We start from the raw sequence: 21,836 nt of genomic DNA on the forward strand, positions 1-21,836 counted from the left end.
CACCTGTCGGTCTCGGACAAGTCATCAAGCACAAAGAAGCTCCAAGTAATTTCGCGGACATGTCAGCTAGGCCCGCGCGAGTCAGTCTAACACGCGTATGCCTGCATGGGGTTGCGTATTCGCATTGCGTTCCGCTTGAGGCGGCTTTGATTGCAGCAGTTTTCGACAGTTCCAGTCATTGGGCTGGTCTCTCTATTGTACCAGATCGGCTAGGCCACTGAGGAGTTGCTTGTAGGTACACGAACGGTGCCATGGTCTTGCTATTGTCGTGAAGGCTAGTGTAAAACAAGTGCGATGGTGAGTGAATGTTTCGAGAGAAAAAGGGGTCCAAGCGTGCACTCGCGGGGATGATGCACACGGGCCGCGATGGAGTAAGGTCCGCTCCAATGACAATTCTCCGACATGCTTATCGGCCTACGAGGCCTTGTCGAGGCGTCTACAGTGATCGCGTGGGGGAAGGGAATCCCTCGCGAGCTCCATCTTCTCTTTTTTTGTTACCTTTGCTGCACAAGTATCCGTACAATTCTCACGCCTTTGAAACCACTGCTCACGCTCACGAACGCTTCTGCTCCGACAACGACATCGACCTTCCGACGCTTGTACGCCTACAGCTGTGCCATTGCTGTGAGCATATCGCCGACCGACCAATCGTGTACGACCTACGATCCCCAGCGACGAGCGCATGGCATGCTGAGTGACCGTTCGGGCTTGAGCTTCGCGGCTCGCCCATGGCGGCGAGCTATGGACAGTCCATTGGTCGAGCAACGCTAGGCGGTAACGGTGGAATCAATGGAGGTGGGAATGGAGGACAGCTGCAGTCGACATATCTTCCCAATGGAGCGTGCGGATATCGTGATCTGAGCGGAGGACCACAGGCACCGACTTGCGGGTGTCGGCGATTCTGGTTGAACACAAGCGCCGTAGTGCGGGAAGAAAGCGAGAGGACATCTTGCTTCTGCGGACATCATGCTTGCTTTCACGATTTTGTGAGCTTGGGCTTGCCGAATGGCAACACACAGGACATGATCTACGGATCGCAGATGCGATCTCCTGGCTTCAATCAGGCGGGATACACAGCACCGACATGGAGTCAATTGATGGGAGATACTAGTGTGGGTGCTACCAATGGCACGTGTCCTGCTACATATCAACCTCCTGCACCGCCAACGCCAGTTCAGCAGACGCCGGTTGACCACCAAAATCCACTCCAGACGCCATTACAATATACGCCAGGAGCATTTCACGGCGTCGGACTTGGCATCGGGAACAACGCTCCTCCACAGTCACAACCGCAATCGCAATCCATCAACACCCGCCTGTGGCAGGCTCTCAACGGATTCGCGCGCGACCAGGACAATGGCAGCAACTCTGGCAACTCGTCCAAGCTTCCATCGACTGCAGTGCCAAGTGTGGTCGACGAACCTCAAGTCAGCAACGTGCCGGCAGCGAGCACGGCTCGTCAATTTCATTCCATGGCTCCACCATTGAACATACCCTCTGCACTGACGAACGAAGCTCGACCTGGCGACATTCATAGCGCGACAGAGGTTGCCACTCCGAGCGTTCGCGGGACTCCCGATTTCCACGCTCTAGCGGCTACTGGCGCGCAGGGCGTGTCTCCGAGTGCTCCTCAGTCAAGACAATCGCATCGTAACACCGACCAAGTCATTTCAGCGGATCTGACCGGCGGATCTCGCGCGATTGATCGACGTGCGTCCAGCGTAGGTCCCAGTCTTTCAATACAAGAGATGTGCAACACAATACAGAACTTCGGGCAGCGAATTGATCAGCTCGAGAGCATGTCGTTCGCTCACCTTCCCAGTGACGAAGTCATCGATCGGTTTGACATGGTCGACGGCCGCCTGATGGATCTGGAGAACTGGCGCACGGAGCAAGACAAAGCTGATGAGAACAACGATGTGGACGAGAGATTCGAGTCCTTCCAGAACCGTGTGCTAGACCTTGAGCAGTGGCGTGAAGACCAAGACGCTCAGCCGAGTCATGATTCCGACAGTCCACGGGAGCGTGCAGGACGGCACTTCCTGCCAGAGACCAGCTCGTTCGCATCGGATGGGTCATTCGATAGTGACGCTGCCGCTCAGACTGAAACAATCGTTCTGGCGACATTGGCCGCCAACGCAGAGACTGGTCCACGCATCGACGCACTGGAATCTCGTCTGACCGAGCTGGAGGAATCCGCAATGCCATCGTACATCCGTCCCTGGCATGTACAGATTGTCCTCCTTCCATTCGGCCGACAACTGCCGGGCATTTGGTTCTCTTCAACTGAATCCTCTCGTCAATCACAGCGAAGATCGGCTTCTCGTGCTTCGGAAGAATGGAATGGTCCACTGGAGTCGCACTCCTTCACAGCGAAGAATTCGTTCCCGTCGAGTGCAAGTGAGAACGCAGCCTGGACGACCGCTTCAATCGAAGAGTGGGCCCGTAGCACTCAGGAAGAGTGGCTGTCTGCTAAGGCTTGCGGGCCCAGCGGCGCCGTGTTCCAGCGTTTAGAGTCTCGAGGCTTGGTCCGAGATATCGAGATCACATCGCCCAATGCCCGTCACATCTGGTCTAGCATCTCCGAGGCACTCGGCGATGTCCTGGGCAACGACAACGAACACGAACTGACATCAACCTCAACGCTGGAGAGATACCACGCTCTCAAGCAGCCGTTCGTTCCGCTGCGCAAAGCACGGAAATCCTCCCGTTTGCGCTTCCTGTCACCAGCAGAAATGCTCACATGCGCTCTATGGACTGCCGAGTTCCTCGACTCCAGCGCAATGATGAAGTTGCCAGACGGCCAGCGACGCCTCTATCTCACCACTCCAGAAGCCTATATTCAGCCTTCCACTCACAAGTTCTGGTCCTGGCCGGCACTCCGCAGTCTGCCAATGTATGGCGCCGATGGCGAGATCCACGCAGCGCAAGTCGTCGGCAATGTCATCGAAGCGTGCTGGTCTTACAACGACCGGCTCGACCACCGCGCCGCAAGCCTCCACTCTTCTTTCGCAGACCAAATCTCCATCTCCGACTCAGACAACGAGCGCGATCAATTGTCGCACTCCGTGCCAATCACCAAACTTCGCCGCTCGTCGACGTTCCGGTCAGCTTCGATGCCAACGTCTCAATCGCCACCTGTAGCGAGATTTCCCATCGCACCTCCGCCATCCTCCTCGCCACATCCTGTAGCTGCCGCCAACCCAAAACGTCGCGATCGAGAAGTGGAGCACAAAGCCGACAAACGTCGCCGTGTCTCCTCACTCTCCTCGCGGAACTCCTCTTCCTCTGCCCTTGGACCGTTAGGCTCGCCAGAGCTCCATCGCGGAGGCGTGAACTTCACTCCCCGCTGGAGTCGAGAGCCGCTGTCGCCTTATACTGGCGGTGCATCGTCCAATCCTGCACGTGGGAGCAGTCCCGCCGAGTTTGAAGATCATGGCATCCTGCTTGGGCGACGAAGTGTAGGCGCCTTTCCAGCTGGCAGTCGCGAGGGGCTGAACGATCACATAAATGAGAGAAGAGGAAGGGCAGCGAGCGGCACGCCGTTCGCGTACGCGACGCCGCATAGTGGGGTCATGGACGACGGCACTGAAGGTGGTGGAGATACAGAGGTGGAAGACGAGGACGATGATGACGGAGCGGAGAGTGAGACTTCGTGGCCGGGATGGGACGATGGGATGGAAGTTTGATGTGAGGAAGGATACGGAGCTCATCTCTTGGCGCATATGGGAAAAAATGCATTGGTCTCTGCTCCTTCCTGGATTGTGGACCTGGACTGTGGATCTCTACTTTGGAATCGTGGGACGGCGAGCAACATGGAGCCGAAGGACAAATTGCATTGCGAACGGGATGATGCTCCACTCGACATACACCAACTTTGCGCTCAAGGAACATATGTTAGGAAAGATGCGGCGAGGAAATATCGAGGGAATTAGGGGCATACGCTGGACGAACGTGAAGGCTTTGGAAAACGGGTACTGGTATTTGAGCGAAGCAAGCGAGCGGCTGTATACTTTTTTGTTTTGGTCTTGTAACTAAAGTCTCCAATCTAGGGAATAGAAAGCATTTTCACTCTACCAGCTCTGGCGAAGTAGTGGCAACTCACACGATGCAGTAGCTTGGGGTACAGGTCGATGGAACGGCGCTCGTGGTGATTATCTGGGCTTGTTGGTCAGATGCTGCTTGTCGCTGTGCATCTCTCCGATCCAAGAGTGAGTCTGAGCCGTTCATCTGTTCATTATAGGTGCTGACCGCTTGACATCGAGAGAGAATACTAGTACCTGCTACACCATCGATCGATGCTCGAAGCTGACTTGGGAGCCCAGCCAACGAAGAACGAACGCAGATATCCGGCGCTGTCAGATCCGTGATACTGGAGAAACCCGACAGCTACCCACAGATGGTCTGCATCAATCGTGCAACTGCATCGTACCGAGCAGTATGTACCGATTCTTAAGCCGCTCGGTCTGCAATCAAGGGATGCGGTGCAACTGCCAGTACCGCCATTCATACTCGTTCCATTCATGCGGTTTTGCTCTGTTTGGCTTCTGCGGAATACACGGCTGCGTCTTCCATGCTGTGACCACGATTTTCTGGGAAAGATCTGCGGATCTGAAGCAGGAGGCTCAAGCTGATGGTGAGGGGAATCTGGTGGCAGCTCCTTCGTCGTCAGATCCAGGATGATGCGTCCAATGGCTGATCAGTAGCAGCCGCGTGAGGTTGCTTCGATCACATGCGGTCGACGGTGAGGGCCATGTGCAGCGAACTTGCCAGCTGTGGACACACGACCAGTACGGCGATACTTCGCGAGGATTAAAGCTTGACAACGGGAGCCAGCGGGCCAGGGAGCTTCCTCCACCTTCGTGGTACCGCTACTGTATCACTGCAGCTTTGCTGCGTATCCTTCGATTTTGCCTATTTTCCTGGTCATGCTTCGGCTCGGATAGCGCTCCCCTTCGCCAACGTGGCCCGGCTTTGAGACATTTCAAGGCTTGTTTCGGCGACCGGTAGGGGAAATCCATAGACGAGTCGTACTGGATTCTATGACTACTCGGTGGCATTTGCCTGGCTAATATCGTCAAAAACCATTCTTGAGGGTACAAAGTGCTCGGTTTGCCTTCAATGATCCCAGTCAGCTTGCGTGGACATCCTGCGTCGAGCTCCACACTCCATCAGTACCCGGATGTTCCGACTCCATGCCAATGCTTGAGCATGATACTCTGCCCGCATCGACCGGGAGGACATTACTTGGACGTTGCATCAAGGCTGCAGGGATTCCAGCTTCCCCGCAAAGTGCTACATGGGTGGTCTCTCCACTTTGTGGGGATGAAGCAACGACGAACAGCTACCCCTGGACGCATACTGCGCCGCCCTTCACAGAATCTGACGTCTATTCGTTCGTCGGCAACTCTGTCACCTGCTCCGCGAATCAACAGCAGAACGTATGTGGCGGCTGCGAGTACAGGTTCCGAACGCTCATGTTCAAAAACAGCTAGGGCTTGGGAACGCCCGCTGTCCTTCCGACCTCATGTGTCGATGTGAGGGACAAGTATGATCGCAAGCATCTGCGGGCACGATATTGCCGGCGTGCTCATGGTACAGCCTCTTTGGTACTCACGACGAACGTGACCAAGTCCTCGCCACAGCCTCAGAATCTTACTTGTGCTCGATGAGAGCGGGGCACAATCGTTCGATGTCGTTGGCGGAGCTAGAACCATACCGTGTGCTGTCAGCTCGGTGATCCGATTCGAAAGCTAGTGCTCTCGCGGGGAGTATCGATACCACAGCGTACAGCTCTTCCATGCATGCAGTGCGGAACATCTCGTCGAGCTGGGTTCTCCGCACAGCCCAGACGAAGCGAGACGACGTGCCAAGTCCATGTCTCAAGGATTAACGAGGCATCTTCGAATGAGCATCAGCGGCATTGCGGTAGGAGAACAGTGACATCGCGATGGATCCGTCTGTTGAGTCTGGGTAGAGCAGACCAATTTGGCGACCAAAGCCCAGAACAAGCACAACGACTCCGCAGCAGAACGTTCACCCGAGCGAATACGCAAGTGAATCCCTCAGCCATTGGCTCATAACGTCCGTTCCGGATACTCGCTTGAACTGTACCTAACGTGGGGCTGGCTATGCTACATCAGGATCTCACTCAGGAAGCGGGTCTTCACATCCTTGCACATTGGACGGAAGTTCGAAAGCTCCTCTCTTCCGGGCATGCTCCTGAGCGGGGTGGAAGGTGCTGATATACAGCTTCAGTCGCCCACTCTGACACAAACTCAAGACCTTCTTCTCGGATCGATCTTCTCAAAAACCAACGACGTATATCTTGATTGAACGACGACACGCATTTGAGCTCAACCGCGAAAATGACCATTCCAGACGAGGTCGACATCATCGTGTGCGGAGGAGGATCATGCGGGTTCGTGCTACTCAGTTACGAACAGCAACCCTGGCTGATCAGATCTCAGCTGTGTCGTGGCCGGCCGATTGGCCAACCTGGACCACAAGCTCCAAGTCTTGTTGATTGAGGCTGGCGAGAGCAACTTGAACAACCCGTGGGTGTTCCGCCCGGGTATCTACCCACGCAACATGAAGCTTGACAGCAAGACGGCCTCCTTCTACTACTCTCGTCCATCTGAATGGCTTTCTGGTCGCCGTGCCATCGTTCCCGTCGCCCACATCCTCGGCGGCGGCTCCTCGATCAACTTCATGGTAAGCACGATCGATTTTCTGGTATGATCACATCTGACAAAAGATCAAGATGTACACCCGCGCCTCTGCCTCCGACTACGATGACTTCCAGGCCAAAGGCTGGACCACGAAGGAATTGCTCCCACTCATGAAGAAGCACGAGACATACCAGCGTGCCTGCAACAACCGTGATATCCACGGTTTCGATGGGCCCATCAAAGTGTCCTTCGGCAACTACACATACCCAGTCATGCAGGACTTCCTTCGCGCCGCTGAGTCTCAGGGTATCCCGACCACCGATGACTTGGAAGACTTGCAGACTGGCCATGGTGCTGAGCACTGGCTGAAGTGGATTAACCGGTCGGTCGCTCTTTCCTTCCTACGCGATTTCCATTTGTACGTGCTGACTTTTTACAGTGACACCGGCCGTCGATCTGATTCCGCACACGGTTATATCCACAGTACACGTGCGGTGCATCAAAATCTGCATCTCCAGTGCAACACAAAAGTCGACAAAGTCATCATCGAAAACGGGCGTGCTGTCGGCGTCCGAACTATCCCGACAAAGCCCCTTCATCCAACTGAGAACATCTCTCGCACTTTCAAGGCTCGCAAGCAGATCATCGTCAGTGGTGGTACTTTGAGCTCTCCGTTGATCCTCCAGCGATCCGGAATTGGTACGACTATCCGTCATGTGCTCAACGATCTTGACTAACGATTCAATACAGGTAACCCTGAGAAGCTCCGCAAGGCTGGCGTGAAGCCTCTTGTCGACCTTCCAGGTGTCGGTCTCAACTTCCAGGACCACTATCTCACATTCGCCCCATACAGAGCCAAAGCTTGGGCTGATAGCTTCGACGATTTCGTGCGTGGTGACAAGGAGACGCAAGAGAAGGTATTTGCTCAGTGGGAGCTGAACGGTTCGACACACACCCTGAATGTCTTCGAGACTTTGCTAACCGTTCCGCGCTCATAGGCACTGGTCCTCTGTCCACGAACGGCATCGAAGCCGGTGTCAAGATCCGTCCCACGGAGAAGGAACTTCAAGAGATCGACTCGTGGCCGATGAACGAATTCCGCTCTGGCTGGGACAGCTACTTCAAGGACAAGCCTGACAAGCCAGTCATGCATTACTCGGTCATTGCTGGCTTCTTTGGTGATCATATGCAGATCCCACCTGGAAAATACTTCACCATGTTCCATTTCCTTGAGTACCCATTCTCACGTGGACATATCCACATCACGTCGTAAGTCTAGCTTCAGAAATCTGATCTCGCCATCGGTCTGCTAACAGAGCACTAGCCCCAACCCGTATGAAGCTCCCGACTTTGACGCTGGCTTCATGAACGATCGCCGCGACATGGCACCAATGGTCTGGGGATACATCAAGTCGCGCGAGACCGCCCGCCGCATGGATGCATACGCCGGCGAAGTCGTATGTCTACTTCTCCTCCTCACAGAAGTGCCCAGTCTTCGCTAACCAAATCACAAAGACTGCCATGCACCCCTTCTACGCGTTCGACTCTCCGGCCCGCTGTCACGATCTCGACGTTGCGGAGACCAACGCCTATGCCGGCCCGAACCATATTACATCGAACATTCAGCACGGTAGCTGGACCACAAAGAAGCTACCTGGTCGTGCTCCGCAGACTACGCACCTCAACTCCAACGACCAGCCCATCCAGGACGACCTTCAGTACACCAAGGAAGACTTGCTCGCTGTTGAGGAGTGGACCAAGCGTCACGTCGAGACCACCTGGCACAGCCTGGGTACGTTACATATCATCCCACCTTCTCACCCACCTTGCAACATACTAACCACTTCGCCCAACAGGCACTTGCTCTATGGCGCCCAAGAATGGCAACTCCATCGTCAAGCACGGCGTGCTCGACGAGCGTCTCAACGTGCACGGCGTGAAAGGGCTCAAGGTCGCCGATCTGTCCATCTGCCCTGATAACGTGGGCTGCAACACGTACAGCACTGCGTTGCTGATCGGCGAGAAGTGCGCTATGCTCACTGCCGAAGACTTGGGCTACACGGGCCGTGCGCTTGAGATGAGAGTGCCTGAGTACCATGCTCCCAAGGAGACGGTTGGATTGTCGAGGTTGTAGGATCTGACGAATTCTGTTGTGAAGGTCACCGAGAACGAAGTATGCTTTGGAACGCTTGAGTGCTGCTGCTGCTGAACATTTACAAAATCAATGAACGCATGTTGGTATTTGGCAACCGTTGCTTTTCAGGATTTGACGGTGACTACTCTCACTACTCCATCTTCCTCCAATTGACAAGCCCGCAGCAACCATCTATGGGAGTGTGCCAAAACGGCTCGAATGATATCGAGATGACTTCAATACAAGCGGGCATGAACAGCCAATTGCTCCACCGCTATACCCTCAAAGTGCTGTACACTATACAAAACCCCCGCTATAGCCCGAGCTCCTGCGCTGTTCCGGCCAAACAGTCAAAACGCTGTCCAAATGCTCATGATCTCATATATCTGAATCTCCTCTTTCTTCTAGACACGAATCCGTGAGGACTGGGCCCATGCGCCTTCCCTGAGGCGGCTGTGATGCTTGTCCCGGATCTTTCATATCTCTGCTCTGGTTGGCTTTCATCTCGCTTTTGTGTTTATAAGCCCGATCTGTGAACTGGGCTCACGACGATGCTCATGTGCTTGACCCGCTGCTTTCGTCCTCCGTCTTCTTCCTCCTTTCGTCCAGCGCTCTCTCAATGCCCGGCCCACCTCGCCGAGCACTTGGTCGTGGACTTCCAGTCGACCGCGCCACTGGAGCGTTGTTGTTTTCTTGGCTCTTTCGCTTCGAGGATAAGCTGGCAGTCCGCGAGTCTCGAGCTGGTCGTTCCGGTACTTCGGTCTTTTTGCTTGCTCCGACGTGTATCTCCGTCGTGTCGCTTCGCGGACTGACAGATGGCTCGTCACGGGATGCTGTTTCCTCCGTATTGTCGCCGAGTCTGTTGGTCGTGGGCATCGTAGTTGATACATTCCTCTTCGCCTCAACCCTTCCGTCGTTCCCGGTCGTACCACTTTTCGCCTCGCTCCCACTGACGACTCGGTTGACCAGCTGATTTGCCTCCTCCTGCAGATTGGGCATCGCCTTCGCTGGCTGATGTAAGTAACTCTCCAGCATCTGCTTCAACGTGTCCGCCCTGACCGGTTTCGCCAAGTAGTTGTTCATTCCCGCTTCTAGACACTTTTCTCGATCACCTCGTATCGCACTCGCCGTCATCGCGATAACCAGAATGTCCCGGACCGCTGGATCGGAATGTTTCCGGATCTCTCGGGTCGCATTGTAACCGTCCAGGACCGGCATTTGGACGTCCATGAGTACCAAGTGGAAAGGATCTCCTTCCTCGCTAGCGCGGGTGAGAGCATCGACGGCTTGCTGTCCATCGCCATAGGCTTCACATCGGAAAGAAAGCTTGCGCACGAAGCTGATTGCAATTTTCTGATTGATTGGATTGTCCTCCGCGATACAGACTCTGAGCTGGTCGCGGGGTATGCCCTGGAGACTGCGTATAGCGCGAGCACCTGGGCCGTCATCGACAGCAGGAGGCGTAAAGATGGCCATGGGATCGGTCTCCCGGGAATGAGGCGTGGGACCATTGGATTGGGTGCTGTCGCCGCCAGGATGCACCTTTTTGAACGGCAGACTGAAGGACACGGTTGTGCCGACGCCGGGAGCGGACGTCAGCCAGATTTGACCGTGCATAACGTTCTCCAGTATGGCTTTGCAGATGGAGAGGCCAAGACCTGTGCCGCCGTAGCTGCGAGCGGTACTAGAGTCGGCTTGGGAGAAAGGTAGGAAGAGTTTCTTCTGCTGCTCTTCCGAGATGCCGATGCCTGTGTCGGCGACGGAAATAGTGACTTTGATAACTTCGTCGTCTTCGCTGTCGACGGTGGCACGGATTGTCACGCTGCCTTTCGATGTGAATTTGTATGCGTTTGACATCAAGTTCATGAGGATCTGGTGCAGTCGGACCGGATCACCCATGACGACCAATTCTGGTGGCAATTCAAGTGCGGTGATCGTTTCCAGGTTCCGCTCAAGGTTGGTGTACGACAAAGCTCTGACAACCTCGTTGATTGTCTCACCCAAAGAGAGTGGGACGCTGAATACCTCTGTGAGACAGTGTTAGCACAAAACTCAAGTCATACAAAAATTGCCAAAACTTACGCATCTTGCCAGCCTCGAGCTTCGAAAAGTCCAAGATGTCGTTGATGACACTCAACAACGTATCGGCGCATACTCGAATCGAGTCAGCATGCTCCTCCTGCTCCTTGCTCAATTGTGTACTCTTGAGCATCTCCGACATGCCGATGACTCCATTCAAAGGCGTTCGCAGCTCATGTGATACATTGGCGAGGAACATGGACTTCGCCTTCGCCGCCTCTTCCTTGAGTCGCACCATCTCCATCGCCTTGACTTCCGCTGCCTTGGCCTTCTTTTCCGCTTCGCGTGCTTGGGCAAGAGCTTGCTTCTGGACCTCCAGCATGGAGGTATTGCTCGCTTGGATCTTCTCCGAACGTTTGAACAGCAGAGCGTTCGCGATGGAGATGGCGATCTGATTGACCAGCAGCTTAAGCAAAGTCACCGTCCGCTCAGTGAACGAGTTTGGAGGAGCCTGGCAGTAAAGACTGCCCAATAGCACATTATTGCCGTGCAAGATCGGAATGGAGATCATCGAAGCGCCTTCTGGGTTCTCCTTCAACCATGACTCCGGAACGTTGCTGAATCGCTCGTCTTTCAAGATGTTGCTAAGGAAGACATTTTCCTTGAAACGGAGGCAAAACAGCGTGACTTGCTGAAGGACAACGTCGACTTGGTCCAGCGGAATTGGCTGTTCATGGGCTGTAATCCCATCAGGCGTGCCAAGGGAAGCAAGACAATACTCGCCTCCCTCAGCCTCGACCACTAGACCGACCAACTCGGCGCCGGTGGAGTCGACGATGATTGAGGTGAGTCTTGCCAGTAATCGATCGACTTGCAGCTCCGAGGACAAGAGTTGCGACGACTGCAAAATTCCGGCGAGGTCGATCATATCCAAACCCACGGCGGAAGACAGCACAGTCGACGCCTCTTTCCCGCCTGCATCCATATGCGAAGCTGGAACAGGCTGAGGATCAAGCCACTCATGAGTTCGATCAGCCGAGCTCTGTGGCACATGATCCCGCGTGATCGACTCGAGCTTATCGGCGTACGCAGGATCATCCGTGCCAGAATCTTCGTTTGTGGCCGTCTGTGTGCCTGCATGAACGGCCGACAGCGACATTGTCCCAGAGAGCAGGTAATCGTATTGTTGCGAGACGTGCTCCGCCTTGCCGAATGCGCCGACGCGCCGATACGCAGAAACGCAGTCGAGGAGAATTCCGCGTGCGGGCCTCGCGGCGCCTCTTCGGACCAGCCAGTCTCCATACAGCTCATTGCACAGAGCCTCTTCCAGAAGATTGCTGGTCAGATTCGCGTGGTTGACAGCTTCCTCGTAAAAGCCCAGGACTTCTCCGTATCGTTCTTCTACATCAGCCAATTCCGCGCTCAAGAGATTAAGGAAAACAGCAAAGTTGATGGAATTGACACTCGCGACGACTTCGATCTGCGCGGTGTATGCGCCGACCCTGGCAAGAAGATCCGCGCGATCAGATCGGCCAGGATCCTCACGGATGCACGCTAGGATGGCCATGGCGGTATAGAACATGGTTCCATAACGATATCGCATACACAGCAGGCCGTCAATCAAGGGCAACAGCTGCACACCGAAATCCATGGCTTCCTTGTAATGTCCGAAGCGATAGAGTGCTTCCATTTCGTAGCTGTAGTAGATACTCAGCGGACGATCGGGATTAGAGACTGTGCTCTTGAGATAATCGACGTAGTCGGTAGTCGAGTGACTTGCGTCACACAGGACTTGTGCTGGGCTTCCATAGTAAGTCTTGCCGGCAAGCGCACAAACATATTGTCGGACTCCCATGAGAAATGCTCCTCCGCGAGTGTTTTGAGGCCACTCTGGAAACTCTTCTCCCACAGAGGCGATGAAGAGTTCGATCTCAGCCAGGTTATCGGATGACCACAGTCTCATCGCGGCTGTTATCCCTATTGAAAGCAGATGAAGAATCTTGTCTCCCGCAGCCGAGGCAGCTTCTAAGCCCCGATTGAGGACCGTGAAATTGTCGCGAATGGGTAACTGAATGTGGCCGAGCCACAGTACATGCAGAGTCAGGCCTCGTCCAAGGGTGTACGATTCGCTCTCGAACAGCTCCAGAATTCGTACTGCGGTATTGCCAAACTCGACCGCAGTGGTAATCATGCTGAACCGAGAGGCAGCGATGGCCGCGAGATTGACATATCCCAGCGCTACTTGCGGAAACAATCCCCGCTCCAGAAAACATGACAAGATCGTCAACGAAGCATTGAAGAACAAAATGTCGGAATTCCAGAAGGCTGCGCTTTGGAGCTCCGTCAACAGTGCTGCCAGCGTCGTCAAGTCTTTGTCAACCGACGCTGGATCGAAGCCGTCGATCTGTGGCAAATCTGAACGTATTAGCGGCACAAGACGCTGAAACTCGTCGTCCGCCTCGTCCCAGGTACGATCTGGTATATCCAAGCCCAATTCGGCCAGCGCAGTCTTGAGCAGTTCGAAAGCCGCCGCACTGTCGCCTCTCTGGGCGAACATTCTGCTGCGCAGGATGGCGACTGGAGCTCTGTCGGAGACTTCGCGAGCATGTGAATTGACCTCCTCGAGGAGCTTCGCCGCCTCAGCGTGTTGTCCGGAGTACCAGTATGCTTCTGCTGCTCGGGTCTTCAACGTAAGGCACTCGGTATACGTTGTATCGCCGGAGTAGTCATCCCAAGGATCATCGGGCAGCAATTGCAAGCAGTGTTTAAAGTAGTACAACCCAGAGGTCCGAGCGCCAGACTCGCGGGCAGTCTCAGCAGCCTGATAAAGAAGATCTCGATAGAGAAACTTGTTCTGCACTCGTCGCTTGATGGTTTCGATGCCTTCGCAAATATGCCGGGCGAGCTCAAATAGAGCCTTGCTCGGCTGTGTGACGGGATCGTAGGGATCGTGTTTGATGATGCTTGCAGCTGCAACGTAGTGCATTGCGCTTTTGTCGTATTGATCTGCGAGGATCTCAGCTGCTGCGATGTACCTATCGTGGGAGAACTTGAAGCGATCCTCGTGCTCTGTTGGCATCACAACGAACGATGCCAACGCGATCTGAAGCCCGGCAACGGCGTCCTTGGAGATGGGAGGAATGAGTGGCTGCTCAATTAGTGACCCGCATGAACACGACATTACGCCCCTGATGAGATGGAACTGGAAACTGCTGCCCATGAGAGACGCCCAAGCCATCATCGTTCTGGCGTCAATGCTGAGGGTCCTCATGCGGCGAAGGACGAAGTCGTTCGAAGAGTAGGCATCGGGACTGGCGAACTGTTCGAACAGCTTATCCATCGAGAATTCCCACAGGGAGTGCTGCCAGCAGAACGTGATAGCCTTGCCCCGGTGAGCAGAATCTAGCATCTCGCGCACAGCGAAGGGATTGCCTGGGTGCAAAGTGAGCAGGGTCAGCGTATTGTATAGGAACGGTTGGAGTCGGCAGGGACCACAAAGCATTCTGCCCACGGCGTTTTGCTCTCAAATTTCGTACCTTGTGTCTTCTCTTGAACCACCCCAATTAGCGGCGTAATATCCTCCTCAGGTCGATGCAGCGTCTCAGAAATGAACTTCGCGGTTTCCGCCTCGCTCCAGGGTCCAACCTCAACCTTGACCGCGTGTTCCAGAATCCGCTTGATAGGCTCATTGAGCATGTCCTCCCTGGAGTAGCTCAGGAGCAGGACGATCGGCAAGCGGTTTTTGACGATGATCTGGATAAGCTCGAGGCTTTCCGGGTCTGCCGACTCGAGATCTTCTAACACCCAAGTCACAAGCTTTTGCACCGCCAGCAAGCGGAGTACATCCAAGAAGATGTGAAGGAATCGACTAGACTTGTTAGACCCACCCATTCGCAGCCAGTCCTGCGCGTTGGCCAGATTACAGCTTTTTCGGTCCGGCGCGACACCAAGAGAGGTCTTGGGAGACGTTGCTCCAGCGTCGCTGGCTTTGACGTCAAGAAGCCAGATAGGAAGATCCAGGAAGGAGTGGAATACGCCCCAGAACGGCTTGACAAAGATCCTGATATTTTCGTGAAATGGCGTGTTAACATCATTTTCCGAGAAGATCTGTCGAAAGACAGAGGACATCACCCTCACCATAGCTTCAAAGGGCGAATTTCTGACTTGATCGAACTTGGCAGAGGCGAAGTAACAATGCCTCCTTGCTGTGCTCTGGAGACTCTGTACCAGAGCCGACTTCCCGCAACCTGTAGCGCCGTATATTCCGATAATTTCTGCCTTGCCTTTTCTTTTCAACTTCTGTGCAGTTCGCAGCATCGAGCCCGAATCCGCGGTGCTCCGCTCGCCATTGATCTGATAAGATGACAACGTCTGGTGGAGACTGCCTCCATTGCTGTGGAGATTATTAGAGATTGAGCCCCGGCTGTCTGTCGAGTCCTGCTTCTCGAGTGGTTTGATATCATTTTCCTCAGTTGCAACAGATGACGCCACACTGCCAGATCTGTTAGACATCACTGCCTCAAACTTCTCTTGGCGTATGTTATTCTCATAAGGCGAGAACTCGGGAATAGAACTGAGTCGTGAATCATCGCGTCGATGGTCTCGACCTCCCGTAGAAGAAGTGCTATCGCTCATTGTTTCATCGAAAAGCTCTGATCGCTCCCCTTGAATGAGGGAAGAACTGGAGCTAAGGCTCTTTAGGCCCGCGCGCGTGACCGGAGCTGCTCGAGCTGACTTCTTCGCAGCCTTCTCGATGATGTTTAGGATGGTGTCCCGTTGAATCTCTCGGCCGACAAGGGTCGAAGGTAACACAAAAAAGCACGAGACATCGGCAGTGGCCACTTTGAAGTCCGACAGTGCCGACTGATCTCCATCCGTGAGGATTTGCTTTAGGACTTGGAAGTCATGCTTCACTCCGGTAGTAGAGTTGTATCGATCCTCCATGCTCCTCGAGGTCATCTTCTGCAATACCTTGGATACGGCATCGGGAACATCCTGCCGGATAGACGAGCATGGAGCTATCCTTCGCGATAGCACGTTCTGCATAATATCCAGAGGTGTAATCCCTTCAAAGGGTACACGACCGGTGAGAATCGTCCACAACAATATGCCCAGCGAGTAGATATCAGTCCGGGCATCTGGCTCCGCAGGCAACCGTCCGGTCTGCTCTGGCGCCACAGACATCAACCTTTGTTGAATGCCACGTTCTGACATGAGAGTCGACCAATTCGCAGAGCTCAAACCATGCTCGAAACTCCTAACACCCGAGCCAAAGTTGATCATGCGCACTGCACGAGTGTCGCGGTTGAAGTGAAAAGCATCGCCTCTGATTTCACCATGAACCATGTCGTTACCATGGTGCAGGATCTCCAGGCACTCCGTCGTCCCAATCGCAAAGTCCAAAAACGTCAAGAGCTCGATCTGTTCTCGCCGTTGGACGTGGGACGAATCGGATGTGCTCAGATAAAAGTTTGGTCCAAACTCCAGCACTTCACTCAAGTAGTTCTTGCTCGGAGCCCGGACGATTGACGCACACAACGTGACCTCGCCGGGTTGTCTCGCAGGCAGACGGAAGAAGTCGAGAGGCTCCACGAAATGCCTTCTTTGTGATGCCTTCTCATGCAATGTCTGGCAGAGCTTGAACTCCCGCTCCAATCGTAGCACCTGCTTAGACACTCTTGCGACGACCCACTGATCTTTCTCCCGCTCTTCATCAACCGTGACTCCATCGTAATCGGATCGCGTTCGGACGCTCGAAGGCCTCGAGGCTGAGGTATTGGATGGTGCGCTCGATGCGGTGCCACTAGGCGTAGACTTGCTGGACCTGACGCGACGTCCAAAGAAGTGCCAGTTATCGTAGCTGGAGTGGAATGGAGAAATCGTGTCGTCGAAGACGTATCCTTTCACATCGTCGCGGATGCGCTCGAAGAAGCGCCTGAAAGGGGCGTTGCGCGACTCTTCCACCGCGCGAGGCGTCTCCACCGAGGTTGCGTCGTCCATGTCCTACGTGGGAGGTACAACGGCTACCACATGATCGAAGCTGGGCCGCGATCTGCGGAAACCGGATTGAGATCGCTCGCCACGCAGAAGGAGGAACAGGACCAGGCGGTTCGTATGCGATTCGTCGTGCTGGAGGAAGTGAAGTCGTTGGAAGTGAGAGTCTGAACGCGTCCGATAATGGTGGTGATGTAAGAGGTCAAGTCTAGTAGAAAAGCACTTGCCTTCTGGAGGTCGGGACGAGGCGCACGAGGCGTCGATCTAAGGTTTGTGCAATTCAAGCTCTCCTAATAACCATCAAATTGCAATCACGTCACTCATACCGTTGGAGTTCTTGTCTGTCGCTGAACGGAAAGATAGCAGAGTGATCCGAACAATCTTCAAGCCGTCGTATTGCACTGATACGTACCGCGTCTGCGGTCTGTCCTTAGTTGTCAAGAAAGCAATGCCGTACTGTCGTCGCACCGAATCCTTGCTGCACATCAACGGCCCCCCGCGCTGCGGACCTCAGTCCGAATAGCGTGCAGGCCGATTCATTCGACGTGGTGGCCTGTATATCACCCTGTTCTGTATCTTCACGCTTGCCTCTCTCGAACTGTTGGCGATATTGCTAGTGGCAGCATCGACTACGATTCCGGTTCTTACTTGATCACGACTACACCGCTTCCATCCTCATTGCTCACTGGCACCACGCGTAGCATGACGACACGGCAACCACAGAACTCTTGAGAGCTTCGACATTGGTCTGGCTGCGTGGTGATGGACACGGAGGACAGAGACATCGCCGAGCATCGCAATGGCGAAGGAGATGAGCACGAGGAGGAGGATGAAGAGGAAGAAGACAGCGACACAATGACAAGGCGGAGACCGCGAGAGCTACCGGCTGATCTGCCACGCTCGCTGAACGACCGGACAGCATATACGGGATACACACAAGAAACGGAGTACTATGATGCATGGCAGGGTACGACAAATTCGTTCACGGATCGCTGCGACAGACACATACTAATGTCACCTCAGGCCAATCGCAATTCCTGACAGCCCCGACCATCGCGAAACCCATCAACTTCAATCTCTCCCTTCACGAGCCCGACGACGACGGCGATTTTGGACGAGACTTTGGCGACGACGATGTGCGATTGGCACAGATGCTTGTCGCACAAGGCCGGGGTCCGAGCGATGCGGCAGAGGCAGAGGAAGACGAAGTTCTAGCGGACGACAAACTGTCGCGTGACCAAAAGTCGTCTGCATTGCAGGACTTCCTGTTCATGGCTGCTAGCAATGGCGATGCGCGAAGAGTACAGCGGCTTGTGCGAGGCGATGCGTCAGACTTGATCAAGCTCGATGGAGTCGACGCCGAGGGTACGCCACCTTTAGTGTATGCAAGCTGCTTCGGGCATAAGGACGTCGTTCTGGCTTTGCTCAACGCGGGTGCCACGGTGGATAATCAGGACAAGAATCAGTGGACGGCGTTGATGTGGGCCATGACAAACAGCCACAAGGACATCGCGAAGATCTTGCTGGATCACGGAGCGTCTACGGATGTGAAGTCCTCTAGTGGTAGGACTGCGCTGGATTTTGTGCCGCCCCAGAGTGAAATTGCGGAGTTTCTTCAGCGCAATGGATACAGTGTTGGAAGCGCGGGCGTTGGTGGGATGGGAATCACGGACGATTACTACAACTCTGGGTTTTCGCAGGATCGGTTCGAGGAAGAGCTGGCTGAGAGTGAGATGAGACGAAGAATGATGATGGAGAGTGCAATCAATTTGGAGGTGGATCTGGGAAATTTGGGCCTTGACGAACAGCCAGACTCGCCAGATGATTTCGAAGACGCCCAGGAATTCGTCTGGGACCGATGTCTCAACGACCAAATGTTCGTCTTCATGCAGAGCGACATCGAGCGGATACTGGATGTCGTGATCACCAAGATGACACCACAACGGACACCGTCGCAGAAGCCAGTACCTGCGAATGTCATTTTCCTTGGAGCTCGATACGCGCACTATCACGCCGACAAAGACCTCCTCATAGAGTGGCTCGAATCGGCGCAGGACAAAATCTACGCGGTAGTAGACCAGCACCAATGGGATATGACGATATTGGCATTCTGGGTATCGAACGCGACTCTTTTGTTGCACTACTTGAAGAAAGACTCGGGTTTGACACAGGAGACCACACAATTCCAAGCACAAATGGCGGAACTCATCCACGAGATCTACATCTTGATCATCCGAGATGCTGAACGGCGAATGGACAAAGTCTTGGATGCCGCCATGTTGGATCACGAGACGATTCCTGGATTTGAAGACATTGCCTTCCAGAATGAGTGGAAGTTCTTACGGAGTAAGACGAAGGTGAAGCCGGAACCGGTCGAGAAGCGCTTTCGGCCGCCCTCGCCGAAACGAAAGATGCAGACATCGCCGCGCAACATCACATCTTTACTCTCGTCGACATTGTTCGTCTTGGATCTGTACGACGTGCACTCTGTTATCACGGTGCAGATTCTCTCGCAACTTTACTACTGGCTCGGTGCAGAGATATTCAACCGGATAATGTCCAACAAGAGATATCTCGCTCGGACCAAAGCGATGCAGATCCGCATGAACATCTCCACACTTGAAGATTGGGCACGCACGAACAACAGACAGCCAGAACACTTTGACGCTGGCAGTACGGTAGCTGTCGGCGAGCCCACAGTTGACTCGGCAAGACGGCACATGGCACCTGTCGTGCAATTGTTGCAATGGCTTCAATGCTTCTCATCACTCGGCGAAGATCGCGAGGCGATGGAGGTCACTATTCAGCAGCTGCCAAATCTTGGCACGAAGCAATTGCTGCACGCTGTCAAGCATTATCGAGCTGAGGTTGGCGAGAAGACACTAACGCGGCCTGGACTGAGGCACATTCAGGAGATCAAGAGTCGACCGAAGAAGTCTCCGAGTGCAGAGCCCGCAACTGCAGGATCAGCAGAGCCTTCCACACCGATGTCACCTAACGGCCAGGCACTTCCGGCGACTGCAACCCTGCATGCGGACGAGGACGATTCACCACCAGAGAGCAACCTCATGAACCCAGCATTGCTACTGCCTTTCCACCTCCCAACATCTACAGACATGCTTGTCAGCTATGGTGCCGGCTTTGGCGGCATGAACAAGGAGAGGGAGAGGCGGTACATACCATCCATTCCGCCCGAAATCTTCAGCAAACTGGATCCGTCGGGAGGGCAGACGGCCAAGAGCATGTACGAGAATGCGACGTTCGACGACAGCTCTTGAGCAGAAAGCATGCCAAGAGATATCGTCGGAGATGGCCGATCGGCTCGAGTCCCGGGCCCCGCGCCCTATCGATAAGGTCGATAGCGGGAGAAAGCGATCTCGGCAGCTTGGATACAACAATTCCCACCAACATTCAGACATTGTTTGTTCCTCTCTGAACATATCAATTTATCCTACGATATCAATAGCCAAAATGGAGGCCCAAATTCTGTCCCCAGAAATGATTCAAGACACTCTCAGGGAAACCGTGACGTTCGTGCCAGCAGACAAGATCGACGAGACGTTCAAGTCCGATAGCATCGGTGAGCGGTAAACACTCCAAACTTTCCACTTGCAGGACTGACCAACTGCTCGACAGATCTCGTCAACAAAGCCCTAGGCTCCCGCATCGTCTCCACCTCGGACGAGTGGTTCGCGGCTGCCGAGAACCTTACGACGCCCACACCTCCGATCCGCAAAGCCGGCGTCTTCACACATGCTGGTGCCTGGTTCGATGGCTGGGAGACCCGCCGCCACAATACTCAACCCTTCGACTGGGTCATTATCCGTCTTGGCGTAGCTTCAGGACGTGTCAAGGGCGTGGAGATTGACACGGCATATTTCAATGGCAACGAAGCTCCGGCGGTGGGCGTGCAGGGATGTTTTGCAAGAGATGAGGATGAAGAGGAGATGAAGAAGGAGAGATTTGGTGGGTGGGAGACGATACTTTCGAAACAGCCTTGCGGACCAAGTCAGAGACATGGATGGTTGCTAAACCAGGAAACGGAAAAGGCGTATACACATGTCCGTTTGCAGATGTTTCCCGATGGAGGTATTGCGCGGTTCAGGCTGTTTGGCACTGTGGTCCCCGTTCTGCCGGCGGATGCGAATGAAGTCTTCGACTTGGCGGCCTGCGTGAACGGAGGCGTAGCGGTTTCCTGCTCGGATCAGCACTTCGGCACGAAAGACAATCTCATCCTCCCTGGCCGAGGTGTGGACATGGGAGACGGATGGGAGACAGCTCGATCTCGAGGCGAGCATGTCGACTGGACGATTATTAAACTTGGTGTCCCTGGACAAATTGAAAAATTGGTAGTCGACACCGCGCACTTCCGCGGAAACTTCCCGCAAAAAGTGCAGATATATGCGGCGCCTGCGAATGGAGACTCCGTACCCGGATCAGACGATGCGAGCTGGATTGAGATTTTGGAGCCGCAGAAGACGGGACCGGATGCGGAGCATGAGTATGCTGAGAAGGTGTCGAAGAATACGTCTGGGAAAGTTTATGGGTGGGTGAAGTTGGTCATTATCCCCGATGGAGGCGTCAAGCGGATACGGGTGTTTGGGAGAAGAGGATAGTAACGAGGGCGGCGAGGTGGATTTGGATAAGGGGATTGGTGGGGGAGGAGGAGATGGAGAAGGACGTGTCGGAGTATCGCAATACCATTCGATGATTCGTCCCGTTACATACACAGTCATCAGCTACTCGACGTGCGAAGTGTTGGAGGAGTCGCCTGCTAGTCTCACGAACGTCGGTCCGGTTCCCTTTAATGTCGGTCCCGGCCCATACGAGAAGCAATCGGCTCATACTCTCCATGATACGAGCAAGAGCACGCCCTCTCGGCACCCATGAGTGGAGACTCAGTGATCGACATGAAGAGATCGTAGCGATCAGCATAGCAATCCTTCGAGGTATAAGACTACATCTTTGATTCCGCTCCAAATGCACCGCAGATGTCGACCTCCGGTGCACGAAGTGTC

At 54.3% G+C, this 21,836-nt stretch overlaps 4 protein-coding genes across 4 annotated transcripts; 3 read left to right on the plus strand and 1 right to left on the minus strand.

Annotated features, from left to right (window-relative positions):
* Positions 1 to 728: 728 nt before the first annotated feature.
* On the plus strand, positions 729 to 3,689 carry MYCGRDRAFT_109766 (uncharacterized protein; the record flags this gene model as incomplete). Its single annotated transcript, XM_003851350.1, has 1 exon — positions 729 to 3,689. One exon carries the CDS (start codon positions 729 to 731, stop codon positions 3,687 to 3,689), a length of 2,961 nt encoding a protein of 986 aa, XP_003851398.1.
* Positions 3,690 to 6,368: 2,679 nt separating this feature from the next.
* On the plus strand, positions 6,369 to 8,805 carry MYCGRDRAFT_72883 (uncharacterized protein; the record flags this gene model as incomplete). The annotated part of the gene is made up of 9 exons (XM_003851351.1): positions 6,369 to 6,421; positions 6,471 to 6,714; positions 6,764 to 7,053; positions 7,111 to 7,370; positions 7,422 to 7,613; positions 7,670 to 7,940; positions 7,996 to 8,128; positions 8,187 to 8,463; positions 8,528 to 8,805. 9 exons carry the CDS (start codon positions 6,369 to 6,371, stop codon positions 8,803 to 8,805), a joined length of 1,998 nt encoding a protein of 665 aa, XP_003851399.1.
* Positions 8,806 to 9,360: 555 nt separating this feature from the next.
* Positions 9,361 to 16,824, minus strand: HHK1p (uncharacterized protein; the record flags this gene model as incomplete). Its single annotated transcript, XM_003851879.1, has 3 exons — positions 9,361 to 10,832; positions 10,888 to 14,256; positions 14,361 to 16,824. 3 exons carry the CDS (start codon positions 16,822 to 16,824, stop codon positions 9,361 to 9,363), a joined length of 7,305 nt encoding a protein of 2,434 aa, XP_003851927.1.
* Positions 16,825 to 17,580: 756 nt separating this feature from the next.
* Positions 17,581 to 21,708, plus strand: MYCGRDRAFT_109769 (uncharacterized protein; the record flags this gene model as incomplete). Its single annotated transcript, XM_003851352.1, has 5 exons — positions 17,581 to 17,785; positions 17,842 to 20,062; positions 20,337 to 20,398; positions 20,455 to 21,433; positions 21,558 to 21,708. The coding sequence occupies 5 exons, from the start codon at positions 17,581 to 17,583 to the stop codon at positions 21,706 to 21,708; spliced, it is 3,618 nt and encodes a 1,205-aa protein (XP_003851400.1).
* Between the last annotated feature and the right edge of the window lie 128 nt (positions 21,709 to 21,836).

Source organism: Zymoseptoria tritici, chromosome 6 (genome assembly GCF_000219625.1).
Source record: "Zymoseptoria tritici IPO323 chromosome 6, whole genome shotgun sequence".
NCBI classification, from domain to species: domain Eukaryota; kingdom Fungi; phylum Ascomycota; class Dothideomycetes; order Mycosphaerellales; family Mycosphaerellaceae; genus Zymoseptoria; species Zymoseptoria tritici.